Genomic DNA, 25849 nt, shown 5'->3' with positions numbered 1-25849 from the left:
TATACATGCCACTAGATGGACTGGCTGACAAGGGGGAATTGGATAATAATGCCTCCCAGGCAGTGTCTGTGTGGAATTATTTTCATGCCATGTATGTGAGAGTTTTCCCTAGGTTGTTTTGTTCCCTTCTGTCTTCCAAGCACATCATGACTAATAGTTATTGTAAACTTTGCATATTCATTGCATTTCCCTTGTCCAAATGGCCAAGGCTGTAGCTGAAAATGGTCCACAATGATCATTTAACTTCCTGGTTAACAAATGAATAAAGGAAAAAGTTAAAATAAAAAATACAGCATGCATTACATATATAATGAAGACAGTTTGTGACATTCAGAAGCTGTCTAGTTTTAATTATGTTGTCAATATAATGCACACTATGCTATACATCAGTAAAACTGTAGCTGAAAAATAATTCCCATCTGAAGCACAAAGGATGATATATTTTTGTTGCCATTGACTTTTCTTGTTAGGTAAGCAGTGGGCATATATCTCATCTTCTTTGTACAAGAATTCTGGACAAATGCAACCATAAAGATGGGACAAAAACACAAAATCAGAGATAATTTTAAATATTACTCAAATTCACTGAAAAATTAATAAAACAAGAAGTTTTGCATCAGCATGTAGGTCTTTGAACAGTAAGATATATGAAATCTAATGCCTGGCATTTTTGACTTAATGTAACCCCAGTAATTTACCTGAAAATCTGACATTTTACAAAAGACAGGACAAAATATGAACAGTAAGATATATCAAATCTAATGCCTGGTATTTTTGATTTACTGTAACCCCAGTAATTTACCAGAAAATCTAAAATGTTACAAAGGACAGGACAAAAATATGAACAAAAGATATATCAAATCTAATGCCCGGTATTTTTGATTTACTGTAACCCCAGTAATTTACCAGAAATATTAGACAAAATCAATATAATTCTAGAAAACAAGTGACAGTTGCTAGACAACACCAAGTCAGTTTTTGCAGCTGCTAATTTGAACAAATAGTCTATTCCCAGTTTAGTTTGGCACTGTCATTTATATCACTTGTGGAAAATTAGTCAGAAGTGTGTTATCTAAACAAAAGAGAACTATCATGCAGGTGTGAAACATCCTTACATAATATTACTTTAGTTCCTAGAGAATTCATGATATGACAGTTAGCAAAGAGGATTTAGGCTATGAGCTGTAACCAGAAACTTTCTGTGGTGCAGGGTTTAATTCCTTCAGCCTTCATCTCTCTGCTGTGTAACCTTGGGCAAGATACTTCACCAGACAGAGCTTTGGGACAGCTGGGAATTTGGGGCAGGTTCCTCAATGGTGTTCTAGTTTGCATGGTTAGTAACCAGCTATGAACCGAATGATTACATCAAGGCTAACTAATGTCCTACTTCATAATTTAGACACCAAACATTTTTTTTTGGTTTCATTACAAGTGGTTTATACTGTAAGTTCAGAACTATTATCTCTCACACCCTGGACATATACATGTAAGAGGCCATTTCTTCACCAAAGAACTAGCTACTTTTCTGAACTGTACATTTATACACTCATTTTTGCCCATGCTTGGAGTGTTTGTTTGTTCTTGATTTTCCAGTCTTCTACAAGTAAACATCTAAAAGACATTTAGTGTGCCCTGCTTTACTACCATTAAGAGGTAGTGTGTGCCCTTCTGTTACCACTAAGGGACAGAAACATACCTGTTTTTCTTCCAGCAGTGAGCCGCTGACATCACCCAGTCAGGTGCAACCAAAAACCCACCACAAGAAAATACCTTATCCTGGGTCTCTACAGTAAGAGAAGCCATGTAGGGCTTGCTGTGAGGGATAGCTTCCCGTCCTCCAATAATATAACTCTTCAGGAAATCTGAAAAAAAGTGAACAAAACATACATTTCACAAACTAACTGGACAATATATAAAGAAAAACCTCTAATTACATCAGAGCAGTGGACTATGTTTAATTGCCTCACCAATGATATTTATAAAATAAATTTGCATTTTGCTTGCTTTCAGCTGGTTGATCCTCTTTTCATTGGCTGTTATACATAAAACTATAAAGTTATAGTTTACTTTGCCCCTTTCTCACTTATTTCATGTGATTTTTGCCAAATGTCCAGAAAGTTGTTCTTTTCTATAGGGATAAGCACTAGTACATTGTCACAGGGATAAAATATCCTCAGTTTATCAATCTTACTGTAGCTGTGCTTCTGAGCATCAAAGTGTTACCTGCTAGGCACAAAAGCTGTCTTTATTTTATAATTTTTTAATGTACCCTATGAAACTCCAGAAAGGGTTGTTTTCTGCTGCTCACATGCTTGTCTTGTCAATCTCAACAGACCTCTTTGATGTCTTCCATTGAAGAAACTAAAATGTAATAAAAAGATTGAAAGATCAGGGTACTCCACTGGTGTCAAATGTCATATACATAAGCAAGGTGTCTCATTTTCTTCCATATTTGTCCGGCACCTTTCTCTACATGTTCATCAAGGTTTTGCTAAAACATTGTACAAATCCAATCTTTTGAGGGTGAGGAAAAACTGAGGTTCCAAGTTATTTTATTGGTAATAACTGAAAAAGCTCCTTCATGATCTTCGACACGAAAAGGGTCCCTTAATCTACTTGAACCTCCTTATAGATCCTAATTGTGCTGAACATGAGCATTTGCTATATTAAAGTAGGTTTAGCAGAGGCTCTGTGGAATGCTATAGTCTCAGGGTAAGGGGAGGAATGGTATAGTCTCAGGGTAAGGGGAGGAATGGTATAGTCACAGGGTAAGGGGTGGTATAGTCTCAGGGTAAGGGGAGGAATGGTATAGTCACAGGGTAAGGGATGGGATAGTCTCAGGGTAAGGGGAGGAATGCTAAAGTCACAGGGTAAGGGAAGAAATGGTGAAGTCTCAAGGTAAGGGGAGGAATGGTATAGTCCCAGGGTAAGGGGAGGAATGCTAAAGTCACAGGGTAAAGGAAGGAACTGTGTAGTCTCAGGGTAAGGGGAGGAATGATATAGTCTCAGGGTAAGGGAAGGAATGCTATAGTCTCAGGGTGAAGGGATGAATGGTATATTCTCAGGGTAAGGGGAGAAATTGTATAGACTCAGGGAAAGGGGAGGAATGGTATAGTCTCAGGGTAAGGGGCAGAATGCAACAGTCTCAGGGTAAGGGGATGAATGCTTTAGTCTCAGTTAAAGGGGAGGAATGGTATAGTCTCAAGTTAAAGGGAGGAATGATATAGTATCAGCCTAAGGGGAGGAAAGGTTTAGTTTCAGGGTTAGGGGACCAGTGCTATAGTCTAAGGGTAAGGGGAGGAATGGTTTAGTCTCAGGGAAGTGGATGAAAGCTTTAGTCTGAGGCTAAGGAAGGAATGGTATAGTCTCAGGGTGAGGGGAGAAATTGTATAGACTCAGGGAAAGGGGAGGAATGGTATAGTCTCAGGGTAAGGGGAGGAATGGTATAGTCTCAGGGTGAGGGGAGGAATGGTATAGCCTCAGGATAAGGGGAGGAATGCTATAGTCTCAGTGTGAGAGGAGGAATGCTATAGTCTCAGGGTAAGAGAAGGAATGGTATAGCCTCAGGTTAAGGGGAGGAATGCTATAGTCTCAGGGTGAGGGAAGGAATGCTATAGAATCAGGGTAAGGGGAGGAATGGTATAGCCTCAGGGTAAGGGGAGGAATGCTATAGTCTCAGGGTGAGGGAAGGAATGCTATAGAATCAGGGTAAGGGGAGGAATGCTATAGTCTCAGGGTAAGGGGAGAAATAGTATAGTATAGTTTCAGGGTAAGGGAAGGAATGCTATAGTCTCAGGGTAAGGTGAGGAATGCTATAGTGTCAGGGTAAGGGGAGGAATGCTATGGTCTCAGGGTAAGGTGAGGAATGCTATAGTCTCAGGGTAAGGGGAGGAATGCTATAGTCTCAGGGTAAGGGGAGGAATGCTATAGTCTCATGGTAAGGGGAGAAATGGTATAGCCTGGGTGCAAGGGGAGGAATGGTATAGTTTCAGGCTAAGGGGAGGAATGCAATAGTCTCAGGGTAAGGTGAGGAATGCTATAGTCTCAGGGTAAGGGAAGGAATGCTATAGTCTCAGGGTAAGGGGAGGAATGGTATAGCCTTGGTGCAAGGGGAGGAATGGTATAGTCTCATTGTAAAGGGAGGAATAAATCCAGAGGAACCAAAGCATGCCAAATAAAATAAACTCCACGTACGAAGGAGGCCAAACTGGATGAACTAGAGAACAGCTTTATTAAGCAACAAAATAAAATAAAATAAATCAAGCGCTTTCGCCAGGTAAATACCTGGCTTTCCCAAGATAAAACATACTACAACTGAAATGTTTAAATACTTGTGTAATTGATCACATGATTTCCAATTAATGTGTTAAACATTCCGTTGAATTAAATTAAATTAAATTAAAATGCCCTTACTTAGTACATAATACATGAATCTCCTATGTATGCATAAATAGTGCTTGTAATAAATCTTGGAATCATTAAAAAAATTTTAAAATTACTAAAAACCACTAGGATAATAAATTTACAAAAATATATGTATATAAATCTGTGTATATATAAATAAATAAATGTACGATATAACCGTATAAATATAGTGCAAAACAATTATAAATTCTTATTATAAAATTCATAAAGTTCATAACCTAGCTTTTCTTAGTTTAAGCATGCTGGATATACTAATGTTTTCATTAAGACCCGAAGGTCTTGCAGCATTGAGTCTGAGTTGCCATAAAAGCTCTCTATATTTGAGATGTGTTTCCCAGTCGCCTCCCCTAGCATCCTGTGTTACCTGCTTGAGAACCATGAACTTAAGTTGCATATTGGGGCAAAAGGCTAAATGTTTGTAAAAAACATTTGTGTCTTTCTTTTTGAAAATATCATATTGGTGCTCGTAAATTCATTTCCTAAGTGTTCTCACGGTTTTTCCTATATAAAAACTGAGACATTGCATGCATAATCCTATATATACAACCCCTTTTTGCCCCACAATTATAGTAATGGTCAGCGACAAATCTGTATTTCCGGGATGGAAGATAAAAGGAACTGTCATTTATAATAAAGGTACACTGCTTACATGCCCCACATTTGTAGGTGCCAGGTTTTGATAGACAATGCCCCAAGTCTAAAAAATGCCTTCTTTCAAATAAGCCTTTTAAATTAACATCTCTTCTTTTCACAAAATTAGGGTGTTCCTGCACTATATCCTTAAAATCATCATGTAATGTCAGTACTGGCCAATATTTGGACACTATATGTACCACTTGTTGTGTGTCTTCTGAAAATGTGTGGATGAAACTATTGTGTGGGTTGAATTGTTCAATTTGTTCAGTCTGTTCAACCCTTTGAAGACCAATACCTAGCAACGGAGAATATTTGGATGGTCTGTTATCAATCACTTCCTGAGCCAGGTTGTTAACTAAATGGGTTGGATAACCCCTTTCATAAAAAAGTTTTTTTAAAAAAATCTATTTCTTCTAAAAAATATTGGTCGGTACTGCACATCTTGGATGCGCGAATAAACTGCCCCTTCACTAAACCCTTCTTCTGGTGGAAGGGATGGCCACTGTGAAAATGTAAAAATGAATTCGAAAAAGTGGCTTTCCTATATAATTTAGACTGGAAAGTATGGTTACAATGGTCTTTCAGTATTGATACGTCCAGATAGTTGAGTTTGTCTTTGCTAACATTATAAGTAAAAGATAAAAAATATGTAGTGGAATTTATGTAACTCATAAACTCCAAAAAAACAGCCAAAGTTCCATTCCATAATAAACAAATATCATCAAGATAACGTTGATAGTGAACTATGTATTGTGTCCAGTGTGTGGAAAATATAAAATTTTTCTCCAAGTAGTATAAAACTATATTGGCATATAATGAGGCGCAGGCAGCGCCCATCGCCATGCCCTTTTTCTGTTTAAATAATTCACCATTGAAATAAAGGAAGTTATTTTCAAGAACAACTTCCATGAGTTCTACAATTAAACTAATAATATTAGAACTAAGGCCTGATTCAGAGGCCAAAATGTCGTTAAACCATTCTAATCCAATGGAATGAGGGATACTGGGGAATAGTTCTACAATATCAATAGTTATCATGAATAAGTCAGGATTGAATAGCCTTTGTTCAAGGCCTTTAAGAAAGTCCCAAGAATCCTTGCATACATATTGTAGTGAGGAAGAAAATTTCTTTGTAATGTGATCAATGAACTTACCCATTGGTTCTGTGATGCTACCTGCCCCTGAAACAATAGGTCTAAATTTCAAGGGATCTAAACCTTTATGAATTTTAGGCATTCCAAAACTTATTGGGATCCTAGGTTTGGTAACATGCAAATAACTGTATAACCTTTCATTGATAGCTCCCTGTAATAGATGGTCTGATAGCATAAAATTAATTTTGGAATAAGCTAAATTAAGCTCATTCTTGGAGACCAATTCATATTGTTCAGGGTCCTGTAGCATGTTGTGGAGGTAGGTGTCGTAAGTGCAATTATACATTAAGACCACCCCCCCTCCCTTATCGGGCTTCATCACCCTAACGCCCTCTTGCGCAAGAAATTTGGCTAACTGCTGCAACTTGGGATCAAAATTGGTAAATGGAACGTGGGTCTTGTTAGAGCATATTTTTCTTAAATCAGTCTCCACTAACTCCTCAAAAACTTTGAGGGATGGATGTAGGGGTGGGTTATAAGTACTAGTCCTTGTTAACCCTGGGTTAGTATATGGTTGCCCTTTAAACTGTAGTGCAAGATTCAAATGCCTAACAAATAATTTGAGATCCACCAAAACAGTGGTTAAATTAAAAGAACGCAATGGTACAAACTGAAAACCTTTGGTGAAAAGCTCAAAGAAATCCGAAGTTACTTAAAAATCAGTAAAATTAAATATATTAAAATTATCGTTCTTTACTACCTTGCAATTATTATCATCAGATGGTTCCAATGATAAATTCAAAAATTCATGACCAACCAAATTATCTATCAGCGTGACCTGCTCCAATCCCGTCGCTGATGTGTCATATCCCTGCCCCTTGGGCTGTCCGGGGGAAAGTAAAAATCCTATAAAGTATTTTTATTCATTTTTTTGTGCTAGACGTTCACTTCTCCTAGGTAAATCAGTTAGTGGTATGTCATGAGTGTGTACAGTATCATTGTTACTGTCAACAACTTGTTTAGTAGCCCATTTACCCTTGCCCGGTAATGGATAGGCCATTCCTTCCCTATACTCAAGGAGATCACGTTCCAGTTTTCTAATTTTTCGGTTGACTATTTTAACACAGTATTGGTCAACTTCATTAAAAACATTGTCATAATTCTTTTTTATACTTAAAAAATCCTTATTCTTCACAACAGAATTATTCAACTTGTTTACTTCTTTTAACAAACGATCAGCTTTAATTTCATAATCATCTATCATGAGGTCTAACATTTCTAAACATAAATTCCACTACATATTTTTTATCTTTTACTTATAATGTTAGCAAAGACAAACTCAACTATCTGGACGTATCAATACTGAAAGACCATTGTAACCATACTTTCCAGTCTAAATTATATAGGAAAGCCACTTTTTCGAATTCATTTTTACATTTTCACAGTGGCCATCCCTTCCACCAGAAGAAGGGTTTAGTGAAGGGGCAGTTTATTCGCGCATCCAAAGATGTGCAGTACCGACCAATATTTTTTAGAAGAAATAGATTTTTAAAAAAAACTTTTTTATGAAAGGGGTTATCCAACCCATTTAGTTAGCAACCTGGCTCAGGAAGTGATTGATAACAGACCATCCAAATATTCTCCGTTGCTAGGTATTGGTCTTCAAAGGGTTGAACAGACTGTACAAATCAAACAATTCAACCCACACAATAGTTTCATCCACACATTTTCAGAAGACACACAACAAGTGGAACATATAGTGTCCAAATATTGGCCAGTACTGACATTATATGATTATTTTAAGGATATAGTGCAGGAACACCCTAATTTTGTGAAAAGAAGAGATGTTAATTTAAAAGGCTTATTTGAAAGAAGGCATTTTTTAGACTTGGGGCATTGTCTATCAAAACCTGGCACCTACAAATGTGGGGCATGTAAGCAGTCTACCTTTATTATAAATGACAGTTCCTTTTATCTTCCATCCCGGAAATACAGATTTGTCACTGACCATTACTATAATTGTGGGGCAAAAAGGGGTTGTATATATAGGATTATGCACGCAATGTCTCAGTTTTTATATAGGAAAAACTGAGAGAACACTTAGGAAAAGAATTTACGAGCACCAATACGATATTTTCAAAAAGAAAGACACAAATGCTTTTTTCAAACATTTAGCCTTTTGCCCCAGTATGCAACTTAAGTTCATGGTTCTCGAGCAATTAACACAGGATGCTAGGGGAGGCGACTGGGAAACATGTCTCGAATATAGAGAGCTTTTATGGCAACTCAGACTCAATGCTGCAAGACCTCCAGGTCTTAATGAAAACATTAGTATATCCAGCGTGCTTAAACTAAGAAAAGCTAGGTTATGAACTTTATGAATTTTATAATAAGAATTTATAATCGTTTTGCACTATATTTATACGGTTATATCGTACATTTATTTATTTATATATACACAGATTTATATACATATATTTTTGTAAATTTATTATCCTAGTGGTTTTTAGTAATTTTAAAATTTTTTTAATGATTCCAAGATTTATTACAAGCACTATTTATGCATACATAGGAGATTCATGTATTATGTACTAAGTAAGGGCATTTTAATTTAATTTAATTTAATTCAACGGAATGTTTAACACATTAATTGGAAATCATGTGATCAATTACACAAGTATTTAAACATTTCAGTTGTAGTATGTTTTATCTTGAGAAAGCCAGGTATTTACCTGGCGAAAGCGCTTGATTTATTTTATTTTGTTGCTTAATAAAGCTGTTCTCTAGTTCATCCAGTTTGGCCTCCTTCGTATGTAAAGGGAGGAATGCTATAGGCTCAGGGTAATGGGAGGAATGGTATAGTCTCAGTGTAAGGGGAGGAATGGTATTGTCTCAGTAAAAGGGGAGGAATGCTATAGGCTCAGGGTAAGGGGAAGAATGCTAGAGTCTCAGTGTGAGGGGATGAATGGTATAGTCTCAGGGTAAGGGGAGAAATGGTATAGTCTCAGGGTATGCAGAGGAATGGTATAGTCTCAGGGTGAGTGGAGGAATGGTATAGTCTCAAGGTAAGGGGAGGAATGCTATAGTCTCAGGGTAAGGGGATGAATGATTTAGTCTCAGTTTAAGGGGAGGAATGGTATAGTCTCAAGGAAAAGGGAGGAATGATGTAATATTAGCCTAAGGGTAGGAAAGGTTTAATTTGAGGGTTAGGGGACGAATGCTATAGTCTCAGGGTAAGGGGAGGAATGGTATAGTCTCAGGGAAAGGGAGGAATGATATAGTCTCAGGATAAAGGAAAGAATTATATAGTATCAGCTAAGGGGAGGAAAGGTTTATTCTCAGGGTAAGAGGATGAATGATATAGTCTCAGGGTAAGGGGAGGAATGGTATAGTCTTAGGGTAAGGGGTGAAATTGTTTAGTCTCAGGGCAAGGGGAGGAATGCTATAGTCTTTGGGTGAGGGGAGGAATGGTATAGTCTCAGAGTAAGGGGAAGAATGCTATAGCCTCAGGGTAAGGGGAGGAACAGTATAGCCTCAGGGTAGGGGGAGGAATGGTATAGTCTCAGGGTAAGGGGAGGAATGGTATAGTCTCAGGGTAAAGGGAGGAATGCTATAGGCTCAGTGTATGGTGAGGAATGCTATAGTCTCAGGGTGAGGGGAGGAATGGTATAGTTTAGGGTAAGGGGAGGAATGGTATAGTCTCAAGTTAATGGGAGGAATGATATAGTCCCAGGGTGAGGGACGGAATGGTATAGAATCAGGGTAAGGGGAGGAATGTTATAGTCTCAGGGTGAGGGGAGGAATGCTATAGTCTCAGTGTAAGGGGAGGAATGGTATAGTCTCTAGGTAAGGGGAGGAATGGTATAGTCTCAGGGTAAGGGGACGAATGATATAGTCTCAGGGTAAAGGGAAGAAAGATATAGTATCAGCCTAAGGGGAGGAAAGGTTTATTCTCAGGGTAAGGGGGTGAATGATATGGTCTCAGGGTAGGGGGAGAAATTAGAATCTCAGGGTAAGGAGAGAAATGCTATACTCTCAGGGTGAGGGGAAGAATGCTATTGTCTCAAGGTAGTGGGAGGAATGGTATAAGGGAAGGAATGCTATAGTGTCAGGGTAAAGGGAGGAATGCTATAGTCTCAGGGTGAGGGGAGGAATGTTATATATCTTAAGGTGAGGGGATAAATGGTATATTCTCAGGGAAAGGGGAGGAATGGTATAGTCTCAGAGTAAGGGGAGGAATGATATAGTCTCAGGGTAAGGGGAGGAATGGTATAGCCTCAGGATAAGGGGAGGAATGCTATAGCCTCAGGGTGAGAGGAGGAATGCTATAGTTCCAGGGTAAGGCGAGGAATGCTATAGTCTGAGGGCAATGGGAGGAATGATAGTCTCAGGGTGAGGGGAGGAATGGTATAGTCTCAGGGTAAAGGGAGGAATGCTATAGTCTTAGGGTAAGGGGAGGAATGGTATAGTCTCAGGGTAAGGGGAGGAATGCTATAGCCTCAGGGTGAGGGACAGAATGGTACAGAATCAGAATAAAAGGAGGAATGTTGTAGTCTCAGGGTGAGGGGAGGTATGCTGTCATCTCAGGGTAAGGGGAGGAATGATATAGTCTCAGGTTAAGGAGAGGAATGCTGTAGTCTCAGGGTGAGGGGACAAATGGTATAGTCTCAGGGTAAGGGGAGGAATGGTATAGTCTCAGCGTATGCGGAGGAATGGTATAGTCTCAGGGTGAGTGGAGGAATGGTATAGTCTCAGGGTAAGGGGAGGAATGCTATAGTCTCAGGGTAGGGGAGGAATGCTATAGTGTCAGTTTAAGCGGAGGAATTTTATAGTCTCAAGGTAAAGGGAGGAATGATGTAGTATCAGCCTAAGGGTAGGTTTAATTTCAGGGTTAGGGGATGAATGCTATAGTCTCAGGGTAAGGGGAGGAATAGTATAGTTTCAGGGAAAGGGAGGAATGATATAGTCTCAGAGTAAAGGGAAGATTTATATAGTTTCAGCCTAAGGGGAGGAAAGGTTTGTTCTCAGGATAAAGGGATGAATTATATAGTCTCAGAGTATGGGGAGGAGTGGTAGAGTCTCAGGGTAAGGGGAGGAATGCTATAGTCTCTTGGTGAGGGGAAGAATGCTATAGCCTCAGGGTAAGGGGAGGAACGATATAGCCTCAGGGTACGGGGAGGAATAGTACAGTCTCAAGGTAAGGGGAGGAATGGTATAGTTTTAGGGTAAGGGGAGGAATGCTATAGTCTTTTGGTAAGGGGAGGAATGCTTGAGTGACAGGGTAAGGGGAGGAATGCTACAGCCTAAGGGTGAGGGAGGAATGATATAGAATCAGGATAAGGGGAGGAATGTTATAGTCTCAGGGTGAGGGGAGGAATGCTATAGTCTCTGGGTAAAGGGAGGAATCGTATAGTCTCAGGTTAAGGGGAGGAATGCTATAGTCTCAGGGTGAGGGGAATAGTGGTATAGTCACAGTGTAAGGGGATGAATGGTATAGTCTCAGGGTGAGGGTATGAATGCTATATTCTCAGGGGAGGGGGAGTTAAGGTATAGTCTCAAGGTAAGGGGATGAATGCTATAGTGTCAGGGTGAGGGGAGAATTGCTATTTTCTCAGGGTAAGGGTAGGAATGGTATAGTCTCTGGGTGAGGAGAGGAATGCTATAGTCTCAGGGTAGAGGGAAGAAAGATATAGTATCAGCTTAAGAGGAGGAAAGGTTTACTCGTAAGGTAAGGGGATGAATGATATGGTCTCAGGGTAAGGAGAGAAATGCTATAGTCTCAGACTGAGGGGAGTAATGATTTTGTCTCAGGGTAGTGGGAGGAATGGTATAACCTCTGGTTAAGGGAAGGAATGCTATAGTCTCAGGTAAGGGGAGGACTGGTATAGTCTCAAGGTAAGGGGAGGAATGGTATAGTCTCAGGGTAAGGGAAGGAATGCTATAGTCTCAGGGTGAGGGGATGAATGGTATATTCTCAGGGTAAGGTGAGGAATGGTATAGTCTCAGGATAAGGGGAGGAATGGTATAGTCTCAGGGTAAGGGAAGGAATGCTATAGTCTCAGGGTGAGGGGATGAATGGTATATTCTCAGGGTAAGATGAGGAATGCTATAGTCTCAAGGTGAGAGGAGGAATGGTATAGTCTCAGGATAAGGGGAGGAATGGCATAGTTTCAGGGAAAAGGGAGGAATGGTATAGCCTCTGGGTAAGGGGAGGAATTTTATAGCCTCAGGATAAGGGGAGGAATGCTATAGTCTCAAGATGAGAGGAGAAATGCTATAGTCTCAGGGTAAGGTGAGGAATGCTATAGTCTCAGGGTGAGGGAAGGAATTCCATAAAAACAGTGTAAGGGGAGGAATGCTTTAGTCTCAGGGCAAGGGGAGGAATGGTATAGTTTCAGGATAAGGGGAGGAATGGTATAGCCTCTGGGTAAAGGGAGGAATTTTATAGCCTCAGGATAAGGGGAGGAATGGTATAGTCTCAGGATAAGGGGAGGAATGGTATAGTCTCAGGGTAAGGGGAGGAATGGTATAGTCTCAGGGTAAGGGGAGGAATGGTATAGTCTCAGGGTAAGGGGAGGAATGATATAGTCTCAGGATAAAGGGAAGAATTATATAGTATCAGCCTAAGGGGAGGAAAGGTTTATTCTCAGGGTAAGGGGATGAATGGTATAGTCTCAGGGTAAGGGGTGTAATGTTAGAGTGCCAGGGTAAGGGGAGGAATAGTATTGTCTCAGGGTAAGGGGAGAAATTGTATAGTCTCATGGTGAGGGTATGAATTCTATAGTCTCAGGGTAAAGTTAGGAATGCTATAGTCTCAGGGTGAGGGGAGGAATGCTGTAGTCTCAGTATGAGGGTAGGAATGGTATAGTCTCAGGGTAAGGGGAGGAATGCTATAGCCTCAGTGTGAAGGGACAAATGCTATAGTCTCAGGGTAAGGGAAGGAATGGTATAACCTTAGGGTATGGGGAGGAGTGGTACAGCCTCAGGATAAGGGGAGGAATGTTCTCATCTCAGTGTGAGAGGAGGAATGCTATAGTCTCAGGGTAAGGGAGGAATGGTATAGTCTCAGGGTAAGGGGAGGTATGGTATAGTCTTAGGATAAGGGGAGGAATGCTATAGTGACAGGGTGAGGGGCGGAATGCTGTAGTCTCAGGGTAAGGGGAGAAATGGTATAGTCTCAGGGTAAGGGAAGGAATGATATAGTCTCAGGATAAAGGGAAGAATTATATAGTATCAGCCTAAGGGGAGGAAAGGTTTATTCTCAGGGTAAGGGGAGGAATGCTATAGTCTCAGGGTAAGGGGAGGAATGGTATAGTCTCAGGGTGAGAGGAGGAATGATATAGTCTCAGGATAAAGGGAAGAATTATATAGTATCAGCCTAAGGGGAGGAAAGGTTTATTCTCAGGGTAAGGGGATGAATGGTATAGTCTCAGGGTAAGGGGTGTAATGTTAGAGTGCCAGGGTAAGGGGAGAAATTGTATAGTCTCATGGTGAGGGTATGAATTCTATAGTCTCAGGGTAAGGGTAGGAATGCTATAGTCTCAGGGTGAGGGGAGGAATGCTGTAGTCTCAGTGTGAGGGGAGGAATGGTATAGTTTCAGGGTAAGGGGAGGAATGGTATAGTATCAGGGTAATTGGATGAATGCTTTACTCTCAGTTTAAGGGGAGGAATGGTATAGTCTCAGGGTAAGGGGAGGAATGCTATAGTCTTAGGGTAAGGGGAGGAATGGTATAGTCTCAGGGTAAGGGGAGGAATGCTATAGTCTTAGGGTAAGGGGAGGAATGGTATAGTCTCAGGGTAAGGGGAGGAATGCTATAGCCTCAGGGTGAGGGACAGAATGGTACAGAATCAGAATAAAAGGAGGAATGTTGTAGTCTCAGGGTGAGGGGAGGTATGCTGTCATCTCAGGGTAAGGGGAGGAATGATATAGTCTCAGGTTAAGGAGAGGAATGCTGTAGTCTCAGGGTGAGGGGACAAATGGTATAGTCTCAGGGTAAGGGGAGGAATGGTATAGTCTCAGCGTATGCGGAGGAATGGTATAGTCTCAGGGTGAGTGGAGGAATGGTATAGTCTCAGGGTAAGGGAGGAATGCTATAGTCTCAGGGTAGGGGAGGAATGCTATAGTGTCAGTTTAAGCAGAGGAATTTTATAGTCTCAAGGTAAAGGGAGGAATGATGTAGTATCAGCCTAAGGGTAGGTTTAATTTCAGGGTTAGGGGATGAATGCTATAGTCTCAGGGTAAGGGGAGGAATAGTATAGTTTCAGGAAAGGGAGGAATGATATAGTCTCAGAGTAAAGGGAAGATTTATATAGTTTCAGCCTAAGGGGAGGAAAGGTTTGTTCTCAGGATAAAGGGATGAATTATATAGTCTCAGAGTATGGGGAGGAGTGGTAGAGTCTCAGGGTAAGGGGAGGAATGCTATAGTCTCTTGGTGAGGGGAAGAATGCTATAGCCTCAGGGTAAGGGGAGGAACGATATAGCCTCAGGGTACGGGGAGGAATAGTACAGTCTCAAGGTAAGGGGAGGAATGGTATAGTTTTAGGGTAAGGGGAGGAATGCTATAGTCTTTTGGTAAGGGGAGGAATGCTTGAATGACAGGGTAAGGGGAGGAATGCTACAGCCTAAGGGTGAGGGAGGAATGATATAGAATCAGGATAAGGGGAGGAATGTTATAGTCTCAGGGTGAGGGGAGGAATGCTATAGTCTCTGGGTAAAGGGAGGAATCGTATAGTCTCAGGTTAAGGGGAGGAATGCTATAGTCTCAGGGTGAGGGGAATAGTGGTATAGTCATAGTGTAAGGGGATGAATGGTATAGTCTCAGGGTGAGGGTATGAATGCTATATTCTCAGGGGAGGGGGAGTTAAGGTATAGTCTCAAGGTAAGGGGATGAATGCTATAGTGTCAGGGTGAGGGGAGAATTGCTATTTTCTCAGGGTAAGGGTAGGAATGGTATAGTCTCTGGGTGAGGAGAGGAATGCTATAGTCTCAGGGTAGAGGGAAGAAAGATATAGTATCAGCTTAAGAGGAGGAAAGGTTTACTCGTAAGGTAAGGGGGTGAATGATATGGTCTCAGGGTAAGGAGAGAAATGCTACAGTCTCAGGGTGAGGGGAGGAATGATTTTGTCTCAGGGTAGTGGGAGGAATGGTATAACCTCTGGTTAAGGGAAGGAATGCTATAGTCTCAGGTAAGGGGAGGACTGGTATAGTCTCAAGGTAAGGGGAGGAATGGTATAGTCTCAGGGTAAGGGAAGGAATGCTATAGTCTCAGGGTGAGGGGATGAATGGTATATTCTCAGGGTAAGGTGAGGAATGGTATAGTCTCAGGATAAGGGGAGGAATGGTATAGTCTCAGGGTAAGGGAAGGAATGCTATAGTCTCAGGGTGAGGGGATGAATGGTATATTCTCAGGGTAAGATGAGGAATGCTATAGTCTCAAGGTGAGAGGAGGAATGGTATAGTCTCAGGCTAAGGGGAGGAATGGCATAGTTTCAGGGAAAAGGGAGGAATGGTATAGCCTCTGGGTAAGGGGAGTAATTTTATAGCCTCAGGATAAGGGGAGGAATGCTATAGTCTCAAGATGAGAGGAGAAATGCTATAGTCTCAGGGTAAGGTGAGGAATGCTATAGTCTCAGGGTGAGGGAAGGAATTCCATAAAAACAGGGTAAGGGGAGGAATGCTTTAGTCTCAGGGCAAGGGGAGGAATGGTATAGTTTCAGGATAAGGGGAGGAATGGTATAGCCCCTGGGTAAAGGGAGGAATTTTATAGCCTCAGGATAAGGGGAGGAATGGTATAGTCTCAGGATAAGGGGAGGAATGGTATAGTCTCAGGGTAAGGGGAGGAATGGTATAGTCTCAGGGTAAGGGGAGGAATGGTATAGTCTCAGGGTAAGGGGAGGAATGATATAGTCTCAGGATAAAGGGAAGAATTATATAGTATCAGCCTAAGGGGAGGAAAGGTTTATTCTCAGGGTAAGGGGATGAATGGTATAGTCTCAGGGTAAGGGGTGTAATGTTAGAGTGCCAGGGTAAGGGGAGGAATAGTATTGTCTCAGGGTAAGGGGAGAAATTGTATAGTCTCATGGTGAGGGTATGAATTCTATAGTCTCAGGGTAAGGTTAGGAATGCTATAGTCTCAGGGTGAGGGGAGGAATGCTGTAGTCTCAGTATGAGGGTAGGAATGGTATAGTCTCAGGGTAAGGGGAGGAATGCTATAGCCTCAGTGTGAAGGGACAAATGCTATAGTCTCAGGGTAAGGGAAGGAATGGTATAACCTTAGGGTATGGGGAGGAGTGGTACAGCCTCAGGATAAGGGGAGGAATGTTCTCATCTCAGTGTGAGAGGAGGAATGCTATAGTCTCAGGGTAAGGGAGGAATGGTATAGTCTCAGGGTAAGGGGAGGTATGGTATAGTCTTAGGATAAGGGGAGGAATGCTATAGTGACATGGTGAGGGGCGGAATGCTGTAGTCTCAGGGTAAGGGGAGAAATGGTATAGTCTCAGGGTAAGGGAAGGAATGATATAGTCTCAGGATAAAGGGAAGAATTATATAGTATCAGCCTAAGGGGAGGAAAGGTTTATTCTCAGGGTAAGGGAGGAATGCTATAGTCTCAGGGTAAGGGGAGGAATGGTATAGTCTCAGGGTGAGAGGAGGAATGATATAGTCTCAGGATAAAGGGAAGAATTATATAGTATCAGCCTAAGGGGAGGAAAGGTTTATTCTCAGGGTAAGGGGATGAATGGTATAGTCTCAGGGTAAGGGGTGTAATGTTAGAGTGCCAGGGTAAGGGGAGAAATTGTATAGTCTCATGGTGAGGGTATGAATTCTATAGTCTCAGGGTAAGGGTAGGAATGCCATAGTCTCAGGGTGAGGGGAGGAATGCTGTAGTCTCAGTGTGAGGGGAGGAATGGTATAGTTTCAGGGTAAGGGGAGGAATGGTATAGTATCAGGGTAATTGGATGAATGCTTTACTCTCAGTTTAAGGGGAGGAATGGTATAGTCTCAGGGTAAGGGGAGGAATGACATAGTCTCAGGGTGAGGGGAGGAATGCTATAGTCTCAGGGGGTAAGGGGATGAATGGTATAACCTCAGAGTAAGGTGAGGAATGCTATAGTCTCCGTGTAAGGGGAAGAATACTATAGTCTCAGGGTAAGGGGAGGAATGATATCACCTCAGGGTAAGGGGAGGAATGGTATAGCCTCCTGGTAGGGGGAGGAATAGTATAGTTTTAGAGTAAGGGAAGGATCTGTATAGTCTCAGAGTAAAGAGAGGAATGCTATAGTCTCAGTGTAAGGGGAGGAATGGTATAGTCAGAGAGTAAGGGGAGGAATTATATAGTCTCAGGGTAAGGGGAGGAATGGTATAGTCTCTGGGTACAGAGAGGAATGCTATGGCCTCAGGGTAAGGGGAGGAATGGTATAGTCTCAGGGTAAGGGGAGGAATGTTATAGTCTCAGGGTGAGGGGAGGAATGCTATAGTCTCAGTATATGGGGAGGAATGGTATAGTCTCAGGGTAAGGGAAGGAATGCTATAGTCGTAGGGTAAGGGGAGGAATGGTATAGTCCCCGGGTAAGTAGAGGAATGCTATAGTCTCAGGGAAATAGGAGGAATGCTATAGTCTCAGGGTAAGTGGAGGAATGCTATAGTCTCCGGGTAAGGGGAGGAATGGTATAGCCTTGGTACAATTAGAGGAATGGTATAGTCTTAGGGTGAAAGGAGGAATGGAATAGTCTCAGGGTAACTGGCAGAATGCTATAGTCTCAGGGTAAGTGGAGGAATGCTATAGTCTCAGGGTAAGTGGAGGAATGCTATAGTCTCTGGGTAAGGGCATGAATGCTTTAGTCTCAGTTTAACTGGAGGAATAGTATAGTCTCAAGATAAAGGGAGGAATGATGTAGTATCAGCCTAAGGGTAGGAAAGGTTTAATTTCAGGGTAAGGGGAGGAATGTTAGAGTCTCAGGGTAAGGGGAGGAATAGTTTAGTCACAGGGTCGGGGAAGAATCGTATAGTCTCAGGGTGAGGGTAGGAATGCAATAGTCTTAGGGTAAGGGGAGGAATGCTATAGTCTCAATGTGTGGGAAGGAATGCTATACTCTCAGGGTAAGGGGAGGAATGGTGTAGTTTCAGGGTAAGGGGAGGAATGCTATAGTCTCAGGGTATGTGGAGGAATGGTGTAGTTTCAGGGTAAGGGAGGAATGCTATAGTCTCCAGGTAAGGGGATGAATACTATAGTCTCAGGCTAAGGGGAGGAATGATATTGTCTCTGGGTAAAGGGAGGAATGGTATAGCCTCAGGGTATGTGGAGGAATGGTATAGTCTTAGGGTAAGTGGATGAATGCTATAGTCTCAGGGTGATGAGGCGAAAGCTATTGTCTCAGGGTAAGGGGAGGAATGGTATAGTCTCAGGGTTAGGGGAGGAATGCTATAATCTCTGGATAAGGGCATGAATGCTTTAGTCTCACTTTAAGGGGAGGACTGGTATAGTCTCAAGGTAAAGGGAGGAATGATGTAGTATCAGCCTAAGGATAGGAAAGGTTTCATTTCAGGGTAAGGGGAGGAATGTTAGAGTCTCAGGGTAAGGGGAGGTTTGGTATAGTCTCAGGGTAAGGGGAGGAATGCTATAGTCTCAGGTTAGGGAGAGGAATGGTATAGTCTCAGGGTAAGGGGAGGAATGCTACAGTCTTAGGGTAATGGGTAATCTTAGGGTAGTCTTAGGTATGACTTTAAAAATTTAACAAAACTGGGGCCATCTTGCAGTAATGAAAAAAATGAGAAAAAAGAAGTTAAGGCAAGGAAGAAACTGCATTAACTTCTTCTGAAAACACAGTAACAGCAGAGTCAAAGTTATTCCAGTTTCTTACCTGCATTAAGTCTTATTTTATCATCACCATCATCATTGTTGTCATCATTTTTATTATAAGTATTTTTACTGTTTTTTTCATAAATGACTGCCCAGAATGCACCTGAGTGGGCTGCTGCCACTTCAGTTGAGGTCCACAATAAACAAAACTGCACTGTCATGTTCAGCAGTATGCCCATTATTAATTAATAGTAAATAACAGTGAAAACCATAAACTATTAGAAGTTGCACTGAGACAACAAAGTATCAGTTGTAAAAATAATAAGTGCTTTCATTCCTTTATTGCTAAATACAGAACGAAAACAATTTTTTTTTCTTTCAACTGACAGTTTTTTGTTTCATTCCAGCTACCAACAGTTTATAGCAAATAGTGCAAAATACCAGAGCCAGATCATGGTCAATGGGGCCCTAGGCAGGGAAATAGATTTGTTTCCTCAAGAGCAGCCCTTCCTGCAGCAACCCCCTGCCCTCTACACCCCCCTCAGCAGCCCATTCCCAACCATTCCAGTGTTCTATTACCTGGCTATTTTTCTCCAGTTACCATTAACTCCATTCAAACCTGTCAGTGTGCATACTATTTTGTTATTTAGGATTAGGTTTACATTTGGGCTATTTTCAAACTAAATGGCTCCTTGCACATATTTTTAGGGCATCACATATCATCTCCCAACCATATTGTGTGCAGTTTTGAAGTCTGCCTTTTGATGGTTTTTCTGTTTCTGTTTTCTGCTGTTTCATCTCAATAAGATTGTTAATTCATTTCTTTTCAAAGATGTGTTCTAGAATCCTATATAATCTGCAGAAACTATTTTGCTGTTAACACATATTATATTTGTTTTAATTTAAACTAACATGTCTATTGTTTTACAGTAATACATATTTAAATTCTATATTTAATAACTAGAAAGTTTATCAATGAAATTTAACAAAAGCAAACACTGTGACTTAGCCCACCTAAAAATGTCAGGGTAAGACTGTCCAACACTAGAAACCAAACTGTTGCTTATCAGAAATTCATCCCCAACCAGATTATACAAATAAAGCAGGCAGTAAGCAATTAGTACCCCTCAGACATGAACTCATCTTCTTCCATTCCTAATACTGACCTGCAGGCTTCCTTGTTTGTACTGTAAACGGTAGAAGGCAACAAAGAAATACCCAGTACAGACACATCATCATGCAGGTGTTGGAGATGTATCAGCAAGTAGCTGTTAACTCGGCTCAACAATCAGAAGGTCAAAAGATGTAATAGTTAGAGTGATGGAGATGTGGAATTTATAAGTCGTGCTTTGATGACAATCTTGATATTTGCAACCAAATTGGTCTTATTTCTGCATATGCAGCAGATCTGAATCAGCTTTATCATCTGAGAAGTTCGTTAGTGTTGTACAGATTAGACTGGCTTTCATTTCCTGCTGCAGTAGCACTAAAAATAAGGTGGATTTTCTGTAATTATAAGATCGGTATTACATTGCACGTAAAAAAAAAAAAAAAAAAATGACAGTCTGTATTAATGGAAATTCGGATTTCTACCTGGTTGCTTGAGTGGTTAGTATGTAGCCAGATGAGATGGTGGGCATGTTGACTGATCTCTGGCAGTGTGTAGATGCAATGTAGATATGTCATAAATGAATAAATGTACACTGTTAGGTTGGAGGAATTAAACTCACAGCCTGTATGAGGCTGGACTTCAGGTGTAATGGTTAATTTTCCAGTGTCACCACCACTGACCTGCCTACTTCAGAACGGTCCCAGAACTTTGGAGATACAGCAAGGAGAGATGTGCTGGGCACCGACTGGACTCATCTCAATCACTGGCTGTGGACCTGTGTATGTACCTTTCTGAAGCCAACCCCAGAAAGAGTGAGAGGCATGGGCTGCTTGTCTGATAGCAAAGCCTTGATGTATATTTGGAGGGAGGACAGGAGGAATGCGGCATCATTATATAGCTGTCTACAAAGAAGGAAGGGTACAATTAACTCTATCTTAGTAACCCAAACACTTCTTTAATGTAGTATCTGATTGATGTCCACATCTCCAATGATTAACTATTAATTATGCATTGCCTAATGGTCTAAGCATCAGGGACTAATATTGGATATTCTGATTTTTTTGTAGGGTATGTAAATGAAAGGTGACTAACAGGGGTATTTAAGCAATGTATTTAACATCTGTAACTTAATAACTCCTGAAGAAGGGCTTGTGTCAGCTTGAAAGCTCAAGTAATTGCAAAACATATGTTGGGTCCAATAAAAGATATTACATTACATATGTGTTACCATGTCTTTGTGTTTTGTAACAGTCATACTGTGATAAAAAAACTTCCAAGGGAGAAAATTGAAAATAAGAAGCTAAAAGCCATAAAATATTTAAGAGTAATGCCAAACCTGATTTAACTGTTATCTCTCACCTTTAAATATATTTGTGCTGATGGTTATGTATGAAGTGAAGACACTTAAGCATATAGATTGTTTGATAGAAAAAATAAATAAAACATGCTATTAACAAATTTGTACAGTCTATTATGTTGCATAAGTTTATTTACATCCACAGCTTGTTAATCATACAAATAATCATACCCCCTGGAATTTAGATGGTTATCATCTAGGATATTTAACTACTGGTTGCTTAAGGTGAGTTAGATTTTTAGAGTAATGCATATACAGCGTCATCTCTGCATTTTACTATGTCATTTAATTGGAAGGTCTTTGTTACACTTTTATTATAGAAATATGAATTGCTACATTGTTTTCATATGATTAATTTTTATGGCTTTGAATGTTATTATTTAAGGGATATGAGTTATTAGCGTAATAGTCACATGCTGCTCAACACTGTTATTGGTTGGTAAAATCTAAACAGAAAGTTTGAGCAGTTTGTATTAATGTAGAAGACTTGGAATGAGAACATACTTGATTTGAATGTTTTAAGTTATTGTAGATTTATTTGGCTTAGTTAAGCTTTGAATTTTATCATGATATTAAATATGACTACAAATTGCATTTTTATACGTTTAAATATGATATTAGACTTTCATTCACAAGACGCATGCCACGGTTTCAACAGCTCTAATATAATACGTGGAGATGTATTTCATTAGACAATGCTTTTTATTTAAACACAAGAATTTGTTAGTTATAATCAGTTGTAAAACATAATAAGCACTTTCATTCCTTTATTGCTAAATACAGAATGAAAGCAATTATTTTTTCTTTCAACTGGCAATTTGTTGTTTCATTCCAGCTACCGACAGTTTATAGCAAATAACAGTGCAAAAGACCAGAGCCAGAACATGGTCAAATGGGGCCCTAGGCAGGGTAATAGATCTGTCCCCCCAAGAGCAGCCCCTCCTGCAGCAACTCCCTGTCCCCTACACCCCCACAGCAGCCCATTCCCAACCATTCCAGTATTCTATTACCTGGCTACTTTTCTCCAGTAACCATTGACTCCATTCAAACTTGTCAGTGTGCATACTTTTTTTCTTATTTACTTCTACAATGATTGCAGATATTGAAATAAAATAGTGCAAACACTGATAGCCCTTTGCTAAACAAACAATACAGTCTCACAAAGAAAACGGAGTTAGCATGAGCAATAAGCTTTTCTGCCCCTCAAACTCAGATTCATTGAAATGGCATGAAAACCCACATTCAAAGAAAATGCATCTGGCCAGTGGAGGATTAAATTTTCCTTTGGAGTATTTCCAAACTAAATGGCTCCTTGCACACATTTTTTAGGGCCATACATACATGTATGTGATGTTTGATTCACCTTCCTGATTGTATTAAATTATATTCCTTATATAATAGAGCACCACTTGTTAAAGTCTGTTTTAAATTTGTAGTTTTGGACATTCTTCCAGTAAGCAATGAAACAAAATGCATGAACCAATAATGACAAAATTACCCATTTAGAAAATTTCAGCCATAAAAGGACACTCAACCTTCTATCATTACAACCCATCAATATCACTCAAGTACAATCTCTGCAGAAGGAAAAATCCTCTGAATAATTCCACATTAAAGAGATCTGTAACTAATGAAGCAGTTGCTATTTGCAAACAACATTACATTTCAATGTTTCATTTACAAATTGAGTGCCTGCTGCCCTTGAAGAATTAATTGCCTATTTTACATTAAATAAAATTGGTTAGGTGGTAATATTGCAATAGAGAATGACTGATAATCCCACAAGTTCATAGTTGTTAAACATCTCATACAAAGGATGACGCACTCAGGAGTGTAGAACCCATATCCCCCCTTAAAATGCAACAAATAATCAGCAATCAAAAGAGCAATGCAATATCATCACTCCTTCTACATGGTATGGGAGTAGAATCCACAGCCTTCTGCACCAAAGGCAATTATGCTACTAACACTGCTTTCGAATTCTGCAACACAAACATTCACTGCCATTTGCTAAACAAAACCATTAGTTGCACATTGAAAATGGACTTGGCATGAGCAACAGTAAACTTTCTTCCCTTGAAACTCACAATTCTATGGAAATTAACTGAAACTCCTAATTCCTTGAAAATGCACTAAAACTCATAATTCCTTGAAAATGTACCAAAACTCAAACTGACAAGTCCATCAGTAGTCTGGTAGTCAGTGTTTAGGATTCAGGCTCTTGTCAAGCATGAAGAAATTTATTGACTAACCAGTCTCCCCAACTAGGGCATCACATACCATCCCCCAATCATATTGTGTGCAGTTTTGAAGTCTGCCTTTTGATGGTTTTTCTGTTTCTGTTTTCAGCTGTTTCACCTCAATAAGATTGTTAATTCATTTCTTTTCAAAGATGTGTTCTAGAATCCTATATAATCTGCAGAAACTATTTTGCTGTTAACACATATTATTTTTGTTTTAATTTAAACTAACTTTTCTACTACTTTACAGTAATACATATTTAAATTCTATATTTAATAACTACAAAGTTTATCAATGAAATTTAACAAAAGCAAACATTGTGATTTAGCCCACCTAAAAGTGTCAGGGTAAGACAGTCCAACACTAGAAACCAAACTGTTGCTTATCAGAAATTCATCCCCAACCAGATTATACAAATAAAGCAGGCAGTAAGCAATTAGTACCACTCAGACATGAACTCATCTTCTTCCATTCCTGATACTGACCTGCAGGCTTCCTTGTTTGTACTGTAAACGGCAGAAGGCAACAAAGAAATACCCAGTACAGACACATCATCATGCAGGTGTTGGAGATGTATCAGCAAGTAGCTGTTAACTCGGCTCAACAATCAGAAGGGCAAAAGATGTAATAGTTAGAGTGATGGAGATGTGGAATTTATAAGTCGTGCTTTGATGACAATCTTGATATTTGAAACCAAATTGGTCTTATTTCTGCATATGCAGCAGATATGAATCAGCTTTATCATCTGAAAACTTCCTTAGTGTTGTACAGATTAGACTGGCTTTCATTTCCTGCTGCTGTAGCACTAAAAATAAGGTTGATTTTCTGTAATTATAAGATTGGTATTACATTGCACGTAAAAGAAAGAAAAAGAAAAAAGTATGACAGTCTGCATTAATGGAAATTCGGATTTCTACCTGGTTGCTTGAGTGGTTAGTATGCAGTCAGATGAGATGGTGGACATGTTGACTGATCTCTGGCAGTGTGTAGATGCAATGTAGATATGTCATAAATGAATAAATGTACACTGTTAGGTTGGAGGAATTAAACTCACAGCCTGTATGAGGCTGGACTTCAGGTGTTATGGTTAATTTTCCAGTGTCACCACCACTGACCCGCCTACTTCAGAACGGTCCCAGAACTTTGGAGATACAGCAAGGAGAGATGTGCTGGGCACCGACTGGACTCATCTCAATCACTGGCTGTGGACCTGTGTATGTACCTTTCTGAAGCCAACCCCAGAAAGAGTGAGAGGCATGGGCTGCTTGTCTGATAGCAAAGCCTTGATGTATATTTGGAGGGAGGACAGGATGAATGCTGCATCATTATATAGCTGCCTACAAAGAAGCAAGGTTGCAATTAACTCTATCTTAGATCTCTGCTTAACATACAAGGCCATTTCAAACCCTGAGCTGTTGGACATGCTCCACTTAAAGAAATCCCAATCCCTCATAGCCACACGCTCCAGGGATCTAAACCTTGTCATCACAATAAACAAAACATGCTGGAGGGATAGGTACCTGACCCAGAGATTCCCCATACTCTGGAATAGACTGGTCATACATGTCAAGCAGAGTGCCTCCTTGGCCTTCTTCAAAAGGAACCTTGACAATTGGATGGGAGATAGGAAATTCACCCCGGGGATCACATCAGTCACCCTGCAAGACAGGGGTCCAGGGAAGTATATATTGTGGGAAGAAATATCCAGGGAATTTTTATGGCTAGGCTTGTATAGGCCCTAGGGCCGATAGCCTAGTACCAACCTATGAACCTTAGTAATCCAAACACTTCTTTAATGCAGTATCTGATTGATGTCCACATGTCCGATGATTAACTATTAATTATGCATTGCCTAATGGTCTAAGCATCAGGGACTAATATTGGATATTCTGATTTTTTGTAGGGTATGTAAATGAAAGGTGACTAACAGAGGTATTTAAGCAATGAGTTTAACATCTGTAACTTAATAACTCCTATAGAAGGGCTCATGTCAGCTTGAAAGCTCAAGTAATTGCAAAACATATGTCGGGTCCAATAAAAGGTATTACATTACATATGTGTTCCCATATCTTCGTGTTTTCTAACAGTCATACTGTGATAGAAAGGACTTCCAAGGGGAACAAATTGAAAAGAAGAAGCTAAAAAATCATAAAATATTTAAGAGTAATGATAAAAAATATAAAAATG

General features: G+C 40.2%; 1 protein-coding gene across 2 annotated transcripts in view; it reads right to left on the bottom strand.

Moving 5' to 3' along the window:
- The window catches only part of LOC122787191 (mast cell protease 1A-like), a 107146-nt gene extending 82861 nt beyond the window's left edge, over nucleotides 1-24285 (bottom strand). Inside the window, exons 1-2 of one of the 2 annotated variants that reach the window (XM_044053778.1) lie at nucleotides 24148-24285; nucleotides 1697-1862 (exon numbers count right to left, since the gene is read on the bottom strand). In XM_044053778.1, the coding sequence (XP_043909713.1) occupies nucleotides 1697-1862; nucleotides 24148-24220 (239 nt within the window). In that variant the 5' untranslated portion in view covers nucleotides 24221-24285. Of the gene's footprint in view, nucleotides 1-1696; nucleotides 1863-20119; nucleotides 20254-24147 lie in introns of those variants that run through there. The other variant, XM_044053779.1, reaches the window with a different exon arrangement.
- Between the last annotated feature and the right edge of the window lie 1564 nt (nucleotides 24286-25849).

Source organism: Protopterus annectens, chromosome 13.part0 (assembly GCF_019279795.1).
Source record: "Protopterus annectens isolate FY-2018-M chromosome 13.part0, PAN1.0, whole genome shotgun sequence".
In the NCBI taxonomy this organism is placed as follows: domain Eukaryota; kingdom Metazoa; phylum Chordata; order Ceratodontiformes; family Protopteridae; genus Protopterus; species Protopterus annectens.
The sequence above is the reverse complement of the archived record's forward strand: the minus strand, read 5'-3'. Positions and strand labels throughout refer to the sequence as shown.